The sequence below is a fragment of the Ixodes scapularis genome, unplaced genomic scaffold (genome assembly GCF_016920785.2).
Source record: "Ixodes scapularis isolate PalLabHiFi unplaced genomic scaffold, ASM1692078v2 PGA_scaffold7__128_contigs__length_106722199, whole genome shotgun sequence".
NCBI lineage: Eukaryota > Metazoa > Arthropoda > Arachnida > Ixodida > Ixodidae > Ixodes > Ixodes scapularis.
In genome coordinates this window covers 1,081,448-1,103,888 of record NW_024609882.1, presented here as the reverse complement: position 1 = coordinate 1,103,888, position 22,441 = coordinate 1,081,448, and the positions used below count along the sequence as shown (strand labels likewise).

General features: G+C 46.3%; 1 protein-coding gene across 1 annotated transcript; it reads left to right on the top strand.

Moving 5' to 3' along the window:
• Positions 1-369: 369 nt before the first annotated feature.
• Positions 370-21,004, top strand: LOC8043983 (acid phosphatase type 7). Its single transcript, XM_029974316.3, has 12 exons — positions 370-882; positions 5,915-6,109; positions 6,933-7,115; positions 8,046-8,071; positions 8,679-8,776; positions 8,898-8,969; positions 10,162-10,276; positions 11,569-11,682; positions 12,234-12,362; positions 12,509-12,580; positions 19,462-19,599; positions 20,913-21,004. The coding sequence occupies exons 1-12, from the start codon at positions 768-770 to the stop codon at positions 20,979-20,981; spliced, it is 1,326 nt and encodes a 441-aa protein (XP_029830176.2). The 5' UTR covers positions 370-767; the 3' UTR covers positions 20,982-21,004.
• The last annotated feature ends 1,437 nt before the right edge of the window (positions 21,005-22,441 follow it).

Genomic DNA, 22,441 nt, shown 5'->3' with positions numbered 1-22,441 from the left:
CCGAAAACACCGAAACGTCCTACATCGAAATGTCCGGCTCCAAAAAAAAGTGTTATCCCCCCCCCCCCCCCCCCCCCCGCCCTCCATTTTTCGATTTACAATTGTGGATAAACACCTGACTATGACGCCTATGACAACGTACCACACGCAAATATCTTGAGACCTCTGGAACGCAGGCTCAAAACCCCCATAGGAGCAACAGGGATCCGTCTCTTTCTCTTCTTGTCTGCCATATGTACGATATGTCTGCTGTCCCCCTCACGTGCGAGCTTTCATTTTTTTTCTTTCTTGTGAAAGCGTTGCGATAAAACAAGGACGGTATCGTGTTTCACTTGATCGACACGCAGCGGAAGCCCGCAAACAAGCCGCATCCGCCTACGCCGCTGCCTCTAGGGAGCATGCCAGTCGCGCGACGTTGACGCGTTGCACGATGATAGAGAGTTCCCGAAAGATGGAGAGGGAAATATCGCTCGAAAAGCCGATAAGCGCGCAGCCTCTCGGGTTTCCGGTCGAGTTTCATGAATCTCCCACATCTCATCTCCTCCTGTGAACATGGGTAAACTCCAAACGACCCAGGCCTCGTGACAACGCAACCTCGCCTGACTGCTCTTCAATGTGTTGACCTTGTGGAGCCGGCCGTCTGTTTGTCTCCGCTTTGTTTCGTGAAAGCCGCGTTCTAAAGGACGCTATCCGTCCCGGAAAGCTGCACGTTGTACCAGCGAAGACATCTCTGACGCTCGAGCTTCAAAGCGTCGGACCTCGGCGAAATGGCATTCACTGTCGTCCAGGCCGTCGGTATGGTTGTCTTGGCCCTTGTGGGAGAGACGGTAGTGGGTGCCGTTCTCTATGTGGAGCCCGAGCAGATTCATCTGTCCTACGGAGGTAAGTTACTGGTTTGTATTTTGTGGTTGCTTGGGCTGTTGCTAGTGGAGTGCATGCAACGACCATCCCACTACAGCGACAAACCACGAATGCTGTTTGATGGCAAAACAAAAACCTTTTTTTTTTGTCATCTTGGCAATTTTTTTTTAATAGTCTCCATGTTAAAAGCGCGATCTTTTGCCTTCTTTTTGTGACTCTCCAGCGGCGTGTTTGCGAGCGGTGTGGCTTTGCTGGTTCTTATAAGCCCCGCACTTTTGTCGTCAGCAGAGCAGGTAACATTCGCCCATAATTTTGACAATTAACAAGAAAAAGGTGCCTTGAGATTTGTATTGTACCAACATCACTGCCTCTATAGAAACTTGAGGTATTTTTATTACGGTTCAAGGGTGCGAAAGAAGATGAGGTAATAAATTATCTGAAATGTTACCAAAATGGCAAGCGCAAAAAAAAAAAAAAAAAAAAAAAAAAAAACGTAGCTTTGTACGAATGGCGCTGTCAGGGGGTAAACTCAACACCTCATAGAATCTCCTAGAAAAGAAGGCCGTAGCGCTCTTCTGGTGACGTCACAAAGGAAGGCCATCGGAGGCGCGCGTCGAAGCGAAGGCAACGCGCGTGGATCGGCCGTCGTAACGCGCTTTTAGTCACATGCGCATGTTTTATTAGCTAAAATGAAAGCTGCACATGGCAACGGGCCTAGTAAACATTTTATTACACGGGCAAAATATTACACCGCTAAATAATCGGTACGAATTGGCACGAGATATGCGTATAAGGCGTCTATAGAAAAATGTGATTGTTTTAACTCGAAAACATTGAGAGTCACGCAATTATTGCTATAGGAATGCATATTTTATACAGAAATACTTCGACAAAATGGCGAGACACGCAATGATTGGACACAATAAAACAGATCACAGTTAAAAATCAGGTAGACGTAATCAACGCGGACACGGCTAGACAAGTGTTACTTACGATCATGTACGCGATGTTATCGCGTGTAGCCATTGAATTCTTGCATGATACCCCGGTCACATGGCAAAATTAATGTAATTTCGATCGAAAGACATTATGGGGTCGACAAATCAGCTTGCGACGCTCGTATAATCTCAAAACCGCGAGCTGATAAAATCCCATATCATTAATGAAAATATACTTAACTTATCCATGTGGCAGGGGTACTAAACATACTATATACAGTTAACTAATTCATTCTCCCTATGGGTTCGAACTGGCTTAGAACAAAATATAACTTATTTTGTATACAATAAAACTATTTCCTTTGTACAGTTAAGATTCTAGAATAAACGCGGTAAAGGCAATTAAATAACATTAGTATAAATACACACATAAGCACAAACAGCGCACTTTCAATAATCACACAAACTTGTTATTCACCTTCCTGTGAAAACTAGCATGTTATCACGCATATTTACAAATGTCGACGCAACTGCACACAGATAGCGACGAAAAACAAGATTCCAATCTATCGCGAGATAAAAAAAAAATAAAAACGAGTGCAGCACGTTACTCGCGTCCTAAATGACCAAGAAAGCCCGTAAATAAGTTGTTTCTCACCTGCCGATCGTCTCCATACGTCCCACAATATCTGTCACGAAAACGGTTGAACATGAACTCCTAGAAGCCTCTCTCTGTTTTTAGAGACAGGCCCATCGACAATCGACCAGTGTCATCGTTGCCTAGTTGGTACACACGCGACTCAAACCGTAGCAGGACTTGTTCTACGAATCCACGTAAATGCCGTAGTATCAAGCGAGCACACACACACACACACACACAAAAAAAATCTATTCGAGAATGCGGCGACGACAGAAAAAGGACGGGAAGAAGGAAAGAATAATTAAAAGAACGACACACGAGAGCAACGGCAGCAGCGTGGGACGAAAGGCCGACCCTTCTCTTGTTCGTGTGCGTTCCCTGCGGCGATGCCTGGATTTTTTTTTTTTCTTTTTCGGTTCTTTTTCCTTTTAAAATGTCTCAGCGTTCATTTTCAGACAGCCAGCAGCTCACACACAACGTAAATTTACCAGAATCGGAGCCCGTATGAGGGAAGAAGATGTCACATCGAAGCCGGTTCATTCGAAAAGTCAGGGGAACTGAGGGACTGCACGTAGTCCCGCGGTTACGGGGATAATCATAAAAATAAAATCGGTACTTTCAACCTTGGTAACGGGTTGTATATTACGTTTATATTAAATATATAATAAATTGTACGAGACTGCGCTTTTAAAAAAATATGTTAACGTCGGATAAACGCGCACGAACACCACCGCGCCGCTCAAGAAGAAACTGTTTTTCCCGTTGATACCAGATAGTTTCTCACGTAGTTGCGCCATCGCCTTCCTTCTCCGACATTGTGACGTAACCACTGGAAGCGTTACGGCCTTCTTTTCTAAAAGGTGTGGATAAACTTTTCGCCCCCCCCCCACGGTGCCCCACCCCATCGAAATCCAGCCGACCCTATAATATCAGACAGAAATTGCAAGCTCTTTTCGGGACCTATTCGGTCTTTTGCTCACGGGTGAGTGTCGGTGGGGAGACGCTTTGCTATTTGCCCACACCGATGTATTATATATATTATGCCCGGTCAATGTCTACCATTTAAAAAGAATAACTACGTAGGGGAATGAAGGAGCATAATGAAATATCGTGTTAAAAAGTACTTGTATTTTACTTTGAAAGCACATTTTATTTATAGTACTTTACTTCAGGTACATTGCATCCAGTGCACTTACTACTTTACTTGAAGTACGTCCAGCGGCGTAGACTTTCCATTTTCCCGGGGAAGGGGGGGGGGGGGGAGGCAGTCTTCGAAGTTCTCCGGGGAGAGGTGGGGGGGTGCGCGTTATCTTTTCGCCAGAACTGGAGATTGAAGCTAACGAAAGCACGCCGGGATTCCATTACCCATGTATTTTGTCAATAAAGGCAACGTGGGCGTTATTTTGTTTACATGCCACTACTAGAAGCTCGTTGCATGGCACGTAAACAGCGTCTCGGTAAGGATGATGGCCCGGGCCCGGGGCTCTGCCCCCCCCCCCCCCCCCCCCCCCCGGATCTCACCAAGGGGAGGGGGGGGGGGGGGGCACGAGCCCCGATGCCTCCTCCCCCCCAAAGTCTACGCCTAAGAGTACATCACCTCTCGTTTACTTTGTACTTAAAGTACTTTGTGGATATACTTTACCCAACGGCCAACACTGTCCGAGATAAACAAGGCCGGGTACCTCTTCGACATATCGTGGACTTCACGACTTCAGATCTACGCGCCGCTTCTAACTACCTTCAAAGGCTCCTCTCACCTCTCACGGGAAGGACTCCAACGTATATGCAAAATTCCGGTCACTTCTTCTTGACCTAGAGCTATGTGACGATGAGAGCCTCGTCTCTGTCGACATGGTGTCATTGTTCACCAGCATCCAGTTCCCTTGGCCGTGTCCGTTGCAAAAAGTGCTCTCTCGGCAGGTGCAAAAACTGCCGGAGAGGACGGGCGGATGAGATCTGCCGGCTGCTAGAACTCTGCTTGGATGGCACATACTTTTCATTTGGCGGGAAGCACTACAGACACTACAGCGGCGCGACCATGGGGGCAGCCGTATCTGTGACAATGGCAAACCTCACTGTGAAGGCCATCGAACGCAAGACTCTCGACTCTTTCAAACCAAAACCCAGAACATTCCTGTGTTACGTTGACGACTGCTTTGTGTCGTCAAGAGTAGCGAGGTGGATCGTCTTTGGAAGTACTTAAATTCTGTGGATGCGACTACACAATTCACGTTCGAAAGCGAGAACAAAGGTTCCCTTCCCTTCCCGGATAAGCTGGTGACCAGAAGCGTCTCCAAACTGAGCTTCTCTGTTTACAGAAGGCCAACACACACTACATAGGGTTTGATTCCCACCATCTCCGGTGTCATAAAGTGCCGGTGGCTACTGCACTCTTTAGTCGCGCTTTCGCCATATGCTCCTCAAAGAAGAGTGTGCAAGAGGAAATCGAGGTTGTAAAGTCGGATCTCCGCAAGTATGGCTAACTCAAACGTTTATTCTTCAGATGCTCGAAAAGTCAAGGAGTCTACCCATAAAGCGCAGCACACCCCCTTCCGATCGCGTCTGCGCGCCCTACATCAGCCGCACCAGCGAAGCCCTTTCCCGCGTACTCGGCCGCTAACCGACACCGTCTCCCCATCCCGAAGGATCGACCCCTTTAAAGAAAAGGCTCAAGGTGTCGTCAACCGCATACCGTGGGGGGATTGCTCCCTTCATATATTAAAGAGAGTAAAAACCTTCTCAGGGAGGCTCACGCGACAGACGATGTCTAAAGAAAGATGTGGAAGCTAGTGCCCTAGCAGAACATGCGGAAGAAACTTGCCACATAAGCTTCGAAAGGAGCGTCGTACTGGCTTTGGAGAGGCACTGGTGAAATCGGTGCTTCGTCGAGTCCTGGTTTATCCAACGAACAAATGGAAATGTAAACCGCACCTCGGGCACTATGCCCAGCGATTATGTCTCAGGGCTGCGTGACGTTTGCAAAGATCATATATCTGCGCGTGCAAATAGCGACGCGCGTGTCCCCACCGGCACTGACCCGTGAGTAAGTGACCGAATCGGTCCCGAAACGTCGGCTATACTGCTACTTAATAAACTTGGTTAGAGTTTGCTATTTTTGTCCAGAGCGAACCTTTACCTTCAACCCTATAATATGCACATGCATTTCGAACCCCCCCCCCCCCCCCCCCCGCCCCTCCGCACCCAAGTCATCGATATCCAGCCCCCTGAGCGCCTCCTGTAGAATCCTTGGCTACGCCATCTGCTTTGCACATTGCTGTGTTTGTTAGAATTTCGAACACTTGCACAACGAAAACGTTTACTAAATTTCCACGCTCGTCCACGTGCCTCCCACAGCGCTGCACAGAATCATTGAAGCATACAAGTGTCTTAAAACCCGACTTCAAAGGTTATAACATTACTATAAAAAAATATAAAAGATCACTGGTCAACGATTATTGGTATTCTTTGTGCTCAGTGGACCCGACCCAAATGATCGTCACGTGGACCACTTTCAACGCGACTGACGAATCAGTGGTAGAGTTTGGACAAGCGGGTCTTGACCAGAGGGCACTGGGCAACAGCACCAAGTTCCAGGACGGCGGGACCGAACGCCGAGTCATCTTCATACACCGGGTTACCTTGAACGGCCTCCAACCCGGCTCCCTGTACAGTAAGTCCGCGAACTTCGTTCTCAACGAGTATCACGCGCGTGTGACGTCAGTGAAACGTCATGCAGCAGCGCCACACCGTAGAATTCATTTCTAGGTCTAGACATATCTTTGACCTCTTCGTGCGACGGTCGCCTTCCGTAGACCACAGCGTTTGCTTCTCCAAGAGCTCTGTGGTAAAATACATGGCTTGCACTGACGTCACATCAGCGGCCATTCTGGTGACCTTGCTTCTGAGCGCGTCGCTTCTGCAGCACACATTTCACATTAGCGAATTCTCAGCAAGAACGAGTGTATAGGCTGTATTTACGGGACGCCATCTTGGTGGACGTTGCTCGTAGAACATGCTCAAAAAGATGCTCGAGGACAACCTTTTCTGGCATTTCAGAAGAGGCGAGTACAGCGCGAGCAGCAGCTTTGATCGGCGCTCGAGGTCCACGAGCTCACGGGTAAACCAGTAGCTTTGGCTTCACTGACTACGGGGAATGCAAGAGGATGCGCGTTCAACGTCCATTCCACGCATTCAGAATCATGGTTCTTAGAAGACAATAAATGGGTGATAGTTTTGGGCGTACGCTGTAAACAACGTCCAACAATATGGCGTCCCGTGAATATTCCCTATAGCGCACGGTCAGATTTTGCGTATATGTGATAAAACCAGTTATAATTAAATCAGGCAGGTTCAATTGCGGGAAAATCAAAGTACCTGGACATATTAAGCGTTCCCCATAACATACTACAATGCAGTTAATATTTATGTCTGCCGACGCCGTACGCATCGAGCAACGTCTCTCCTGCCCAACGAACTGTGGCGTCCGCACACAGGGTACCACTGTGGTTCCAACATGGGCTGGAGCTCCCTGTTTTTCTTCCGAGCCATGAGGAGCGGTCAGCACTGGAGCCCGCGACTGGCCGTGTTCGGAGACATGGGCAACGTGAACGCCCAGTCCCTTCCTTTCCTCCAGGAGGAAGCCCAGAAAGGAACCATCGATGCTGTGCTCCACGTGGGTGAGTCGGCGGGTCTTGATCAAGTGGAAAACAAAGTCCATGTTGCTTTATAGTGGGCGCAACTGACAAGGCCCGCCGGTTTATTTTTCTCGAGCAATATAGACCTGTCGAAACTATAAGGGAGTCATCCTGACGTATTGTAGACGTCCTCCCCCAAGGAAATAGTCGTATCCTGAGGATAGCCACCAAACAAAAACTGGACATTTTTTGGACATCTGGGGACAGTGAGCAAGTCCTTTGAACATTTTATAGACGTCCACCGTCCGCCGATAGACGAATTTTGAGAATGTCCATCAGACAGAAATGATAGATTCGAAGATATCCCGTGGGTAAGAAATATTTTGGATGGGACATTATCCGGATCCACATTGGATGAAAGTAACATGCATGATTGTCTGGGGTCTGTTCTCTTGCGACATGCGAGCTGTAAAGGAGGCTGTGCTCACAAAAATAAAATTTAAAAAAGAAATCGAAGGAATGCCTGTAACGTAAAAAATAGCGCATTCGCTATTTTTTTTTTTTTTAGGAGAGTTGGTACGAGGCTCTTTTTTCCAAACGCAGACAAACGTAGGTTTCAACAAAGTGTGAAAAGCGTCATACATGCGACCAAATTGCTAAGTAATTAAAAAATTTGACTTGGTTCCTCTGCTATAACTTACTTTTTTATATACATTGTGAGAAGTAGGTATGCCTTGAAATACTATATCAAAGTTGCAGTACTGCTGCTATCCTGGCGTTTTTCATCGAGCAGCTTTGATTACACGAATGCCTGTAGCAAGACCCAATTTTTGTTTTGTACATGGGAGCATACCCACTCACGGCCATACCGCTGCGTGGCCCATATTACTACAGTACTCTAGTGATCGCGATACGTCAAATGCTGGTACTCTTAAACCATATCATGAACTAATAAATACGCTCTTGTTTCAGGTGACTTCGCCTACGATATGGACTCTGTGAGTACAAACACGATGAACTTATTGTTTCTAGCATGATAAAAAAGATTGCCCAGGGTTTTATCTCCCTTTTATTATCCTTTTTACTGATATCCCTCCCGCTTAGCAAAAACACTCGAGACCCACGTTTTCCTCGATGTTAAGTCTAGACAACGCAAACACTAAGATACCCTCTCAAACAGTCTCACGATAAACGTTGACCCGACCACACGGGTACGCGTACACCATTGAGGGCACATGCATATCTAAACCACAAAGACCATGGTCGCTGACAGGATAAGAACAGAAGGGTTTGTCTTTCAGATGCCCGGCCTCCTGCACGCGCTTGTTGCCTTCCACCGTGCTTTGGCTGCACTTGCACGCTCGAGACTCGCAAGACGCCGATGCGTTATCGAAGGTAGGAAGCTCGCGCTGGAGGCTGGCACTGAAGGACCTCCCTGCTGCTCTCACCCTGTCACTGACTCTACCTTAATACACTATTTTTGTAATCTACCTCGCACCTTATGTGATTAAGATACGAAGTAAATTGTTCGAGGCTGGGGGATATTTGTGGGATGCTAAATTCAGTCACGGGGCAAACCTGCGATAATATTTCGTTTCTCCGCAGGACAACGCTCGTGTTGGGGACGAATTCATGCGTCAGATCGAGCCCGTGGCCGCGTACGTTCCATACATGACCTGCGTCGGCAACCACGAGAACCGCTAGTAAGTGCGTCCCAGTACAAACGAATCGTGTGCACAAACAAGCTGTCGAAGTGTCTTTTCGCGGGATGACACTCTGAAAGCCAAGACTGGAATATACTTAATCGCTTTCTTTATTTTCCAGCAACTTCTCCAACTACGTCAATCGGTTCAGCATGGTGGACAAGAGCGGCAATATAAACAACCACTTCTTTAGGTACTTGGTCTCTCTCGCGTTCCTGTGCGTGTGTAGTTTCTTTTCTTTTTTCTTTAATGATTACTGCGGGCACGCGTTTTACATCGCGGACACAATTGTGTGGAGAGTCGTCGAGTATAGCCAGAGCATATTACACTCCTAACCAAAAAATATTCCTCGCACCATCCATGAGCTTTCGAATAGGTACCACGCAGGACTCGACAAAAGAACCCTTCGACGCATGTGAAGGAGCATGGTGATGGCTACTGCGACAGGCTTGAGCCACGGCTACCCGTAACGGAGACAGTGTGCACGCAGTTTGTTGTGACCACGAGCATACTTGCATTGGAACTCAAATTGTCTGGTTTGAAAGAATGGCAAATTCGGTCGGCAAGATTAACAAAGACAGTTAGAAGTAATTGTTTATCCACGTTAAATACTAGATTGTAGTGCCACGACACAACAGGTAGCTATGACACAGCTATTTTTTAAGGGAAACAAACGAAGTCAATCCGAAACCAGGAGACCAGTGCGGGGCACTGACCTTGCGCTGTGTCCGCGGGTCTCCGTGCTTCGGGCTCAAGCAAAAAGTATAAGCTTGACTTGTTTTATATTCATGAGCAATGTATCAACCTGTAAGCATAAATCAAGCTGTCCTGTCTTGCCCTGCGGCCTATACGCGAAATTTGTTTAACCTCGATCGCTAGCACGTTGACCTTTTCGCGCTGTAAAAATAGACAAAAAAAAAATTCAACAGATAGTCACCATGCATGTATATGAAGAATTCTCGAAACATTTTCTAAACTTTGTGAGGTTACTCTGTCAGCGAGAGGTGGGCCCGTTGATCAGCCTTATATATACGAGCGATCCAATTTTCGTAAACCGCGGCACGTGTGCCGAGGCATTCGAGATTGCAGCGTCGATCGAATATGTCCCCCAGGTTTCTCGCCTCTCCTAGAAACGGGTTACTTGATTTTGAAAGTAGACGAATTCACCTGACCAAGCGCGAAGTTTGTTTCACGCACGCGTATTCGTCTCGACGGGGCGCAGTGTGCGTGCAATAAATTTGGTTATAAATTTGTTCGGAAAAAAGCAACCTAACCCAAAGTAGGTTTTGTGTTTGTTGAGTGTACGTGCGTTCCTACGTGCTTGTGTTTTAAAAAAGATCGAAGTAGGACTATACGAGCTGGCTGTTTCTGTTTCTTTCTTACAGCTTCGACATGGGGCCCGCTCATATCATCGGCCTATCCACTGAGTTCTACTTTTTCGTCGAATACGGGATCACACAGATCGCAAACCAGTTCAAGTGGCTCGAGGAAGATCTCAAAGTAAGATGGCGATGAGAATGATGATGTCTCACCATACTGGCGCAAGATCCAACATTAGCCTACACGACAAACTAGGGTGACCACCCGTCCCGCGACTCGCGGGACTGTCCCGCATTGAGGGCTCGTGTCCCGCGTCCCGCGAGAAATTCCCAAATCTTCAAAATGTCCCGCATTTCACATTGTCGTAACATTCACTGCGCAAATTATGGCGCTTCCGAACAACGCGCAACGGGGAACCGCGGAGGTCGCTGATAAATGTGTGAATCTCGATGGTATGTCATTTTCTTGCCTAGCACTGCGCGAAGCAACCGTCGTTCTTGCAGCACCTCTCCCCTTGATGGCAAAATATTGCGAGCGAAAATTGCTCGCCAAAAGCTGAAAAGTAAACTATTGTAATTAGTTGCAAATCATACTGTATCATGCAAAAGGGTTGTTGTGGAAAGCTTTCTTTAATTGAAGACAGCCACACAAGGTAAAAAACCTGCAGCTCACAACGGTCAAAAAAACAACAACATAAGGTTTTATTTTTGTGTAGGAGCATGTTAATATAAGAGTAAGTATCGACAGGAAACAATAAGACGAAACATATTTACTGTTTCTTATTTCCTTCGATGCATTGGGGTGTGGTGCAGTCGAGCTTTTTGTTTTCAACTTAGATACTTTTAATAAAATATTTACCATTACAAATAAACAAAAGTATATCAGTGTGAGTGAAACTTATTTTAGTTTAATCGCCGCGTACAATTTTCAGGTGTATAATATTCTTTCGGACAGCACAGGATTTCGGAAGGTGCGCGTTGGTGAATTTCCCTTAATACTTATTTCTTGAGTCGTGAAAATACCGTCCTCCTCTTACTCCCCCCCCCCCCCCCCCCCCCTTCCCGCGGTCAGGGTGTCCCGCATTCCACCGGCAGGAAGTTGGTCACCCTACCACAAACCGAAATAGTAGCTACAGCCCGAACAGGGTCGATCATCGACAGCAAAAGGACAAAAATAAGCAGTCAAATTGTACTAAACAATATTTTTAGATAATTTAGGAAAGGTTATACAGCTTGATCAACTGCATTTGCATTTCCGCTAAGTTGGAAAAATATTCAATTTATATAATAAAACAAAAGTAACATTTTTATTATTTTTTTTATTTTTCCAGATCATCTTTTTAGTGGTACCGAAGTAAGAAAATTAATTCTCAATTAAACGTACGAAGCCATTTAAAAAAATGTCTCCCCTTTAAAAGTATTATGTGGTCTTGCTGGTCTCCTGCCCCGTTGTGATTGCCTTTCTTCCCCCAGGAGGCGACGAAGCCCGAGAACAGAGCCAAGAGGCCATGGATAATAACCATGGGTCACCGGCCCATGTACTGCAGCAACGACGATCGAGACGACTGCACTTTCAGCGAGAGCATCGTTAGTATGAAAGGCTTGTTCACACACATCAAGCGCTGACTTTACGCTAAGAGCATGATGACAAGAGTGTTCACCTCATTTTGTATCGCACCGTCAAAACGGTTCTTCATAGCAGACGATAAGTAGCCGACGAAACGTCAACAGTGTGGTACATCAGCGTTCCACTGCCATGTGGGGATCGGTCTTAGCGCGTTGTTTTGGTTTTGTTATGGGCATGACACCACTGTTGTAAATGCAATTTTCTAAACAACTCTACCTACTACAAGAGGTGAAGTGGCTGCGCTGTCAAATTTCAAGACATACCAATAACCATCCTGCTGGAGTCGCACCTTAGCTCTTGCCGAAGACTGGAGCCCTGGTGAAAATCTGACCACCACTAGACGTTCCTGGGCAACAGTATCTAATGTAGTGAGACAATGTGTCTATTAAGGAGCTTCCGCGCTTTCTCTTTTTCTTTTCAAAAACCGCTTCTAGTTTGTGGGGCGAAGGACATTCCAGGGGAATCCTTGAGGGACGTCATAACACCCGTGCCTCACCCTTCTCAAACGCAGATCCGCAAGGGCATCCCTCTCGTTCACCTGTTCGGGCTGGAAGACCTCTTCTACAAGTACGGAGTCGATCTCGAGTTCTGGGCCCACGAGCACTCCTACGAAAGGCTCTGGCCTGTCTACGACCGCAAGGCAAGGCTATTCGCGCTTCAATGCATTTCTCTCGTAGTCTCTCATATTCGTCACACACACACGCATAAAAAACTTGCAGATTGCTCGAAACGTTCCATAAAAAAACCCTGAGCACACAAAAAAAAAATGTTTTTCAATTCATTCAGGTGTACAACGGAAGCTACGATAAGCCCTACACAAATCCAGGAGCGCCGGTTCATATCATAACTGGATCAGCGGTAAGCTTTCCTGTTCAGTTATAAACTTGGCTGTGTGGGTGTATAGATGCAAAGCGTGAAGTTATTACCTTTACCGTTTCGGCATAACTTGGCAGACGACGGAAGCTAAGGGGAGAACCGCGTGACAGCTCACCAGAAAAGGGGTGGACTCCAGCGGTCACGTGCCTCGCTCCAACCCTCTGATTGGCTCGCTAGATCCGTAGCTTTCTTCGCCTGCCGAGTTAGAACGCTATGTTGCACGTTTTGGACTCCCAGGAGACTAGGAAGAAGGAAGTGACGTAGGTGTGAATGAACGTATCTTAGCAGCACCACGCAACGCGTCATCAGCGACTCCAGCAATCAACATTTAAAGAGCGTTGTTGACGTCACTTCCTTCTCCCTAGTCTCCTGGGAGTCCAAAACGTGCCACATAGCGCCCCCTAGGCTGATAGGCTCCGTTCCTTCAAGTTCTATGATGTCATCGTGTTCAGGGTCACTGGGACCGTGCTTTCGCGTTATGTCATTCGCAGCCTAAGTTCTGAATGCTGGGCTCGACCTTTATTTCTCGCGTGAAAACAAATTGGGAGTAGCCGCCTGTCCCTTGTTCAGCGAATTGAGTGTCGGCGTCTTTCTTTCCCCGCGTCCAGCTATAGAAATCCAAGATGTGGGCAGATATTCTACCAAAACCATACATACTAACAGTTGTGTACAGTGTAATGTAGAATGTTTATCGTCAGAATCATTACAGTGATAATAAAATTAAGGGGAAGATGACCTAAAAAGCGAACAAATTCTAATACGAGCGTTTCTCTTTCAACCTATCTTCTCCGTACACAGCGTACATTCAGTGCTATGTAGAACCCTTTCCGCACTTTACAGAACACCTGCTTCAGAATGGATAGTTATTTTAGAAATAACGTTAGGCAACAAAGTCGTGACCATCAAAATATTGCTCAAGATATACGTCCTGTACACCGCCGAATGTTTTGTTTCCTCTCTGTTGATGAACATGTGCTGATGTCGCCCACGTGTTTCCTCGGTATGTACAGAGCGCCTTTGGGGAGCATTTCCCAAACCGCGCGACCACGCAGAGCGATGTACAAAAACGACAGGTGCACTTCGTCGCCTTTGCCAAGACACACTAAAGTTTTAAAAAATGTTCGGATGATTATATAGTAGATCAAACAGCGCAAATGACTGCCACCTTTCTCGCCACCAAAATGTCGAGCTGGAATTTTCGGTGCTTTTTTGGTAGTTAATTAATTACTACTCTAAGATATTACTGTATATCCTTCAGACTAATCTTCAAAACTCTAAAACTAAATTTACGATCTTTTTGGTGAAAAAAAGGACGAGGCACGTCCTTATAAAACCTGAAACATACACTCCATCCCACAAATGTCTGCAGTAAAGACAATCCTCGGTTCAACCCCCACCCCTGCCCGTTTCGATCTGGATGAGCATCGTACCGGCATGCGGTCGTACTGACACCGTACCGGCATCTTCGTACCGGCATGCGGTCGTACCGCACTGGCCAAATTGCTCATCTACAGCTGAGACACCAGAGCTGCGGCAGACTAACTTCCGGCTGTATAAACAATCACACACCATTTTTTTTTTAACTATGGCACAGGCGCGTGAGCTTAGCTCAGCAGAAGGCTTTTGTTTGTGTGAAGACTCTTATTTGCATAGGAGGCACTTTTCAAAGGCACGCGCTCGTGCCCATGCCTTTGTTTGCACCGCAGATGTTTGTGAGATGGAGTATCTTGATACCCAAATTACGAATTGGGTGTATGCGGGTGTGTTAGAGCGTCGAGTATCGAGTATTCACTGGACGCTATAGACGATTGCAAGCTGGGCGACTGGCCGCCGCCATGTCTCTGCTCGAGCAGGCACGCCCGTGCGATTACGAGCTTGCCAAAGCTGCGTTCACCCGCGCGTTGCACGCGCTTGCACGCATCGGGCACCACTTGTGGCGCCATGCTTGCAATTGTCTATATTTGCGGGCGCTCTTTAGAGTGGGTGCTCAGAACGAGCTATAGCATTAATAGACTGCTAAGACCGGCAATTTTTCTGGTGTGGAATGCACGTTGCGGAAGAACTGTGGAAGCTCGCCATCAGCACGCGCTCAGCAGTCGCGCGCACAGCTATGACCGCCAGTGAATACTCCCTATTAGGGATGTGCGCGACCAAAAGCGTCGCTCCGGTCAGTTTTCCACGATTGGTCAAACCATGGGCATATGAGCACTGTCACATTGTCAACTTTGACGGTGTTAGTTTCGGATTGCGATGGCTCCTAGCTTCCACTGTGCTTTTTAAACACAGCATCGAACTCGTCGTCACACCTGATGGTAAGGAGCCAGGATAACAACTGGTGACGTCACGGCGAGGCAAATCCCAGTCGTGAGGTCACGAATGGAAACCATAAGAGGGCGCCACTGAAACACCTCGGCGCTAATAGACGCTTTGCATACGCTTCAGAAAACAGCCGCCATCGCTGACCTTGTCTTCTCTTACCCAGATGCCGAGCCAGTGAAGGGAACTTGAAACGGAAACTAAGCGTGTAAAGAGCGCCGATGAAACTATACAACCCTCCATTGGTTCAGTGAGTGAAGCTCACTGCTATTGGCCTCGAGATCGACCTAGAGGTGGCGCTACGGTCGCGCTATCATCATCATCAAAGCGGGGATAGGAGAACGGCCGCCCATAGGCTTTCCACGTTCGCGCGCGAGACGGCGTAGATTCTTGCGTTTGTTTTGTCGCATACTATCGGTGGTAAAACAATTCTAGCGGAAAAGGATGCGGTACTGTTCGGTGCTTCAGTGAAGATCAAATCGTGTTGCCAGCGTGCGGCCTAAATTTATATAATCGCTTCTGTGGGTGCGTCTTCTGCTCTAGGCAGACGTTGGAAAGCATAGATCACCACGACTGATGCCTGTCTCCGGCTGAACTGGAATATTTGTGTTAAATATTTGTTTCTTTTAAAATGTGTGTATCGATTCATTAAAGTGGGAATTAAAAACACCAATAAATTCTAACTCAGATAACATAATACTGGTACTGTGGGCCGTGAAATCGCAGCTTCCATGCTGTTTTTTAACTTCTAGCTTTTGCAGTAATATAAATATTTAGAATGAAGTTAAGTTAGCGCTGTATTGGAAATTATCATGCTATTGAGTTCCTCTGCTCTTTTACTGTGCCATAGTGTGGGTAAGTTTTTTGGAGTCTGAACAAATATACTGTGTTGCGATGAGGAGGGTGTGTCTCTTCTAGTTAAGATCTGGGGGCTATGTTCGACAAATGTTTCGTTTCTCCTAAAAAGAAACTTAAAGAACAGAAGTGACGATATCGCGTCTGATTGGTTAGAGGCTCAAATGACGAAACTTCCCTCTTTCGTCTTTTGAGCTTCTAACCAATCAGACGTGATATTGTCACTTCTGTCACTTACGTTTCTTTTTAAGAGAAACGAAATATTTGTCGAACATAGCCCCCCTGCAAACTGCACGGTTGGCAGGACAACTGAAACTGAAACCTTGACTGTAATAAACGAGTGTAACCGAGCAACGCAGCAATGTTCCTGTTATTAAATGTTTTTCTCGGTAGTGTGGGTTCACCCGCTTCAATGTTCTCGGTGAGGGCCGCAAACGTGAAGAGGCTAATGCTATAAATTTCTTGCTAAATAATCTTGTATTCAAACACAGTAGACTCTGCAACCCCAACAAACGACGCGCACCACGACAGAGACAGCATCGGCCGCAGTGATACTCTTTTACAGAGGAAGGCTAGCGACCTTCACGAGACGTTCCGATCTCCCTCCGCCCTCACCTAACGTATATCGGGACTGGGCAGTTCATCGATTAACTTTCACATTATTCAAGAAATGCATTAATTGCAATTTTTTTTTCTGCCGGTTAATTGGAGTCTTGTGCTGGAGAAAGTCAGCAAGGAGTAAAAAATGCCTGCTTTAATATTTTTGACGTCTTTATTTCTTTTGTGACACAGGCTTGCACGGTAAACCACTTCAGCGTGCTTCTCATTTCACCGAGTGTGATAATACCGTTTAAATAATAACTTTAAAAAAATACTTCACTCTAAAAAGTCTCCCGTGTTCACATTTCTGTAGGAGTCACAACGTGAAGTTTAGAATGGGAATGCAATATGCCATTTATGACATAGTAAAACCAGAAAAAAAATGTGTAGTTTTAACGCCTTTTACGCAATATTACCGGCGAAAAATCAACATACGGATTTATTGATTGATTAGTCCATTAAAGGATATCGATCAGTCGGGCTAATGTTCTAATCAAACCACAGACCCACTCAACATTCAATGCTTTATGGAAGCCACGGTTTGTGCGAGATAACAAAAATACGTGGGACCCTGCAGCGATTGTATATAAACCAACGCACTAAGATTATGGAAGCTTCCGACTTAATAATAATCGCTTTGCTGAATTTCTACGCATGGGAAACGATAAAATAAAACCTTTAGTAAGAAGGAAGGGCAACAAAAATATAAAACATTTAATAAGGAATGTCAAGCTCAGCCTGAAACGGGGCTTGCGTCGTCGAGATCCATGCTCTGAGCGTGCGCCCGTAGCAGACGACGCACGGCGGTATCCCCGCTTTCGCGCGTTTCCAACTTCGGCCGCACGGTGGCGACACGGTTCGATCTCGAGGCGAATAGCGCCGCTAGTTGCTCGCTGAGTTTCCATTTGAAGCAGTGCACAAGGTTGACATTTCTCGCCCCGTAGCTCTTACTCTTTTTTTCTTCTTTTTGTTACAATGAGTATAATGGTTTTGCTATACCTCTATAATAGTTAGGTTTCGGACGGGTGCTTGTACATGGCTAACATTAGAGTCACTGAATGTTCCCAGAGTGCCGCATTTTCATAACGTCAGCTTGAACTCGACAATCAAGCTTGCTGATTGGCTGACGTCGGCCATTTTGAAACCGGGAGAAAACATAAAGTAAAACATATATACATTTTTCGTTTACTATGGTCTCCAGCCACCTGGTAGGCATATCCGGTATGGGCGACGAAAATATAATCACGCATTTCAACCTGAAAATATTAAAAATATAGATGGGAGGCAAAACGAGAATGGGTTACGGTTACGCTTATATCGCCCATACTGGAAGTGACAAAATATAAAACGTTTATAACAAAATATAAAACTGGAAGTCAATATAAAGCGTTTACGCAGGAGCACTGAGCAACTGGTGACGACCGCCGGTTCGATTGCTTACTAGTCACGAGTGTCAAGACCGGTTACAACGAAGTAACGGGAATCGGAAATCACTTCGCTATATCCGCTATTTCGTTGTAACCGACTTCGGTTATAACGAAGTGCGAAAGGGAATGGGAAATCGTGATCGCTTCCCTGTAGCCGCTATTTCGTTATAAACGAATTCCTTATAACCGGTCTCGACAGTATACTTTCTACCAAGTTGGACATTTTGAAGCCATCGTTTAGCTTAGAGAAAAATAGGGAGCTTCGATACTCCGAGAACGCTTTGGGCAACAAACGGTGACGTAGCGTTTGAATCCCCCGTGAATGAATGGATGAATGTTAGGCCGTGTTCCAAAATTTACTTGATCTTACTCCAGGTTTGGTACCTTGGCGTTCCAAAACTTACTCGCGTTCAGCGCTTTTCAATCTGTGTTGTCACGTGACATGACCCGCCGGTGTGACTCGGATCCATTTGGGTAGGATTTGGAACACAGCCTTTATGGCTATACCCTTTCTAACGGGCGGAAGCTTGCGCCCACCTAGCCTAAGTCCAAAAAGACAAACATACGATTCCTGTTAATGCATTTATGGTGCAAGCGAGCTGGGCAGAATAAGGAATAATAATCCCCGGAGAAGGGTGACAAGGGGGACTAAGGACAAACAAAGTTTCCAAACACAGCTATAGGTAAGCGGTGCGCGCTGAAAAAATCCGCCTGGTTTCGAATCGGGGCCCTCTCCATTTCCAATGAAGCGCTCTACCGACAACCAGGTGGTAGACGTTAGTAGAATTTGGAGATTTCTATTTGTCCTTTATCCCCCTTGTTCTTCTCCAGGACTTATCGCTTATTCCGTCCAACTCGCACCTTTGCATTAATTGCATTAACATCATAACCTTAAAAATGCAGGCCGTTCACCCTTCTTGGCGTTAGACTGGTGGTGGCTGATAAAACCCGTTTGCTCTACTGACGTCTAACTCGCGGTTAACTCAGTTGGTAGAGCGCTCCACTGGAAATGGAGAGGTCCCTGGTTCGATACCATGGACCAAACGGATTTTTTCGGTCGCGCACCAGTCACCTAGCTGCGTTTGGAGATTTGTGTTTGTCTCCCTTGTTCCCCTTCTCCAGGGATCACTATCGCTCATATAATTCCTCTCGCCCTTTTAAGCCAATTTTCTACTCCTAACTATCACCAGGCACTGTGGGACATCACCATCACCAGTATGACCTTTGAGGGGTCGGGCAAAGCAAACCTAAAAAACATCCCCCCGCCTCCGCCCCCCTCTCGGCGAGGGAGTCGCCAATTTTCCTCTGGTCAAACCTTGTCGGCGTTACCCCAGCACCGGACCCTCTGGGAGACAGGGTTGAGACTTTGGGCCGAAGCCACGCGGGTGGGAGTCCCTCTGTCCCGCCTGTCCCCAGCTGTGCTAGTTAGTTGTGTGCATCATTCAATTTTCCCTAGATAATTTCCACCAATCTTCTAATCATCACTTGGGTAGAGCTCATTTTTCCTGCATTCTTATCTCCCACATTTTTCTTTCTGCCTCTTTCACTCCCTTTTCCACTGACGTAGTCCGCTCAGCCCCATCGCTAGTGTTTAGGTCTTTAAATGTGAGCTTTCGGGTTCGGTTTGTTCATATGGTGTTTAAACCGTTCCGCGTGCGAGTGCAGGGTTGCCAGGAGCGGCTGGATCCCTTCAAGACCAATCCGGCCAATTGGAGCGCAGTGCGATACAAAGACTACGGCTACACCGTGATGACGGTGCACAACAGGACGCATCTTAACCTCAAGCAATTCTCAGCAGAGAAGGTGAGGGATAAGTCAACGGGACAGGTCCGTACCACACACTCGCCATGACGATGAACTTTTCGCGCTGGTTGGTTGGCTCCATCGGATCGTAGCGTCTGCTGTGCGGAGAACAAGTTCGTCTGCTTCTTTTGCGGGGGTTGTGGTGACGTCAGAAAGACGCCGAGCTCTGATTGGCTCTGACTGAAGGATCCAATCAGAGCTTGGCCTTTTGACGTCACCACAACCCCATGCAAAAGAAGCGGATGAACTTGCGTTCCGAATGAGCCCATATACGCATTAAATAGTAGAAATGTTTTTTTTTTCTCGTTTTTTTGTGATAGTTGCCGTTGCTTTTATAAGACGTCAACTATGCGTGGCGAAATCAAGCGCCCTACACTTCTTCCAGCTATGGACTCGGTCGCGAGGTTACATGGCGCCTACCTGTCGACAACGTGTTCTTTCTCCGCTGCAGCCTTTTCTGTAGCGGAGGCATTTTACGCTGTCGACAGATATGGGTTATATCTATGGGGTTCCGCGTTTGTTCGTTGTTGTTTTTTTCCCCTTTTTTTAACAATTTTATGTTTATCGAAGTATATATTTGCTAGTTCTTAGTTCCCCGAAATTCGGGGCTTAATTCTTGCTGTGCTCTCAGTTTTTCAGAACTTAAAATTAAAATAAATAATATCAAAACACAAACATACACTCAATTCACCTGCATCGTAGGATATTTCGTTGGCAAGATTTGACATTGGCGCCCTCTTCACTGGAAATACTAGGTGATCCACGACAAAACTTGCAACAAGGGCTGCTTAAATAAAGGCCGATATCTCAAAATCAGTAAACGCCTGGATCAAGTTGGGAAGCATAGAAGCTCCAGCTTCCCTACTCCTCCTATGAAATATTCAAGTTAAATTTTTCCCCATTTATAAAAAAAAAAAAAAGAAACAAAAAAGAAAAAAAAGCACGATGCCGCCTTCTCTAACGATTATAAATACTATGGTTGAAACTGGCAAACAGAACAGCGGCGTTTGCCGTGACCAAGAAGTGCAATGACTCGTTGACATGAATGAACCCTGTCCGAGATTGTCCGAGATTTGAAAGGAAACTGAAGAGGCCTTTCCTTGCGACCATTGACCCTGTGCTCTAACCAAACTTACCATTGTTGTTGTTATTGTTCTTGTTCGAGCTTTTAGCCCGAGTTTAAACCTGTGTGCTGTTCTTCATCAGTCTCAATTCCTACCTATAGCGTCTTCACGCATTTTCGTCTAGTCAGAATGGGCGCACACGGCAATGTTCCTCCCGAATTGTTCACGGTCTCTTTATGTCCATTTCAGGAAGGGCAGATCCTCGACGACATCACCATTGTAAAAAACTATCACGGACCATACTTTTCGAGAGGCTAATAAAACGTCAAATATTTGACCAATGGCGTCTCTGTCTTTCGACGCGTGATTACATGTGTGATTGAAAATCAAATCTAGAGAAGAAAAACAAAGCACAATAAACCAGTAGTCAGGCCGCGACCTAATCACCAAATCAAGGCTTTCAAAAAATCCCTAAAAATAAGTTGTTTTTTTTTCATTTTTTTTAGGCACTTTTTTGGGCACAAGCTGCCAGCCACGGTGGACTTCAGGAATTCCAGAAAACATACTAATTAGCTTAAAGGAAAACTCCGCTCAATTCCGGAAAAATTAGGCTTAGATGTGATTCTATTTCACAAAGCACTACTAAACAGCTCTACGTCTTCGGATTCGCGAAATGTGGAATATTATTTCTGAAATCTTAATTTAAACATCAGCTGATACCGAAACCGAAACTGTGGTTGCGTCAGGCAACATTGGTCTCGTGTCGTCAGAGTCATGGCCACGTCACGTCGAACCACGTGGTCTTGTGACGTTCGTGGGGGCGAGGTACAGGACACGCGCGTGGACGGTGATGTCCCGGAGGAGAGGGGGAGATGGGAAGACGAAAGAGGAGAAGGGGAGCGGAGAAACCGGAGAAGCAGATCGAGAAGCGCGCAAGGCAGCGCAACTAGCGCATCCGCGTTACGGTGATCACGTAGACCCCGTTGAGCCAACACCGGGAGGAGAAACTCATGACGTCATCGTTCAATTTCGCTCTGAGAAGCAAAAACAAACAAAACGTGAGAATGACGTAAGCATGCCTCTGACGTAGTGGCTCAACGTTGGCCGCTCCAACTCCGTCGCATTGACTGCGCTGACGATTGCGCCTCACGTCGCACGCTAGAGTTGGCAGATCTCGGCGACTTGGTTCATTTGAAAGTTTGCTGGCCAGTTTATTAAATATATAGACGGAATTAGATCGTAATATTTGACACGGGGTCGTCCTATATGATACTGAAGAGGGCTGCATAGTTTTCTAAATATCAAAAATGAAGCGGAGTTGCCCTTTAATAAATTACTAAACTACCTAATCACATTTTTTTTATTCTAGAAAATGAGCATTGTTTTAATTAGAAACCTGCTGAGCATCATCAAAAACCACTATATCAACTTAATTTAAGAAGATTTAAGGCAGACGCATCATTTCTCGGCGTTCTGAAGAACACTTATTTTGGTCGCGTTTTTAAATTTCGGTTTCCTATCGGAATAAGACCTTTGCGCCAGCGGTCCTGCCCCCAGGTGGCTGAGGTGCGCAACGCACGTGCGCCATACCCTCCATGAGAGGGAGGCAGACGCGGTAGTTTCGCGTCGTGGGTATACATGGAGCAGGACCGCTGGCGCAAATATGCGTCCCATGGGAAACCGAAAACTAACAACGCGTCCAAATTTAGCACTTTTTTAAGGCCATAAAATGTTGCACGGCGTACCTGCCTGACATATTTCTAAAAAAGAGTTGATTT

What these genes read in the sequence shown, in the direction of transcription:
- LOC8043983 (XM_029974316.3), top strand. Translation starts at nt 768, where the DNA reads ATGGCATTCACTGTCGTCCAGGCCGTCGGTATGGTTGTCTTGGCCCTT. An exon ending in CGATGCTGTGCTCCACGTGG is followed by an intron (nt 7,116 to 8,045) that starts GTGAGTCGGCGG and finishes CTCTTGTTTCAG; the next exon opens with GTGACTTCGCCTACGATATG. An exon ending in GGCAACCACGAGAACCGCTA is followed by an intron (nt 8,777 to 8,897) that starts GTAAGTGCGTCC and finishes TTTATTTTCCAG; the next exon opens with CAACTTCTCCAACTACGTCA.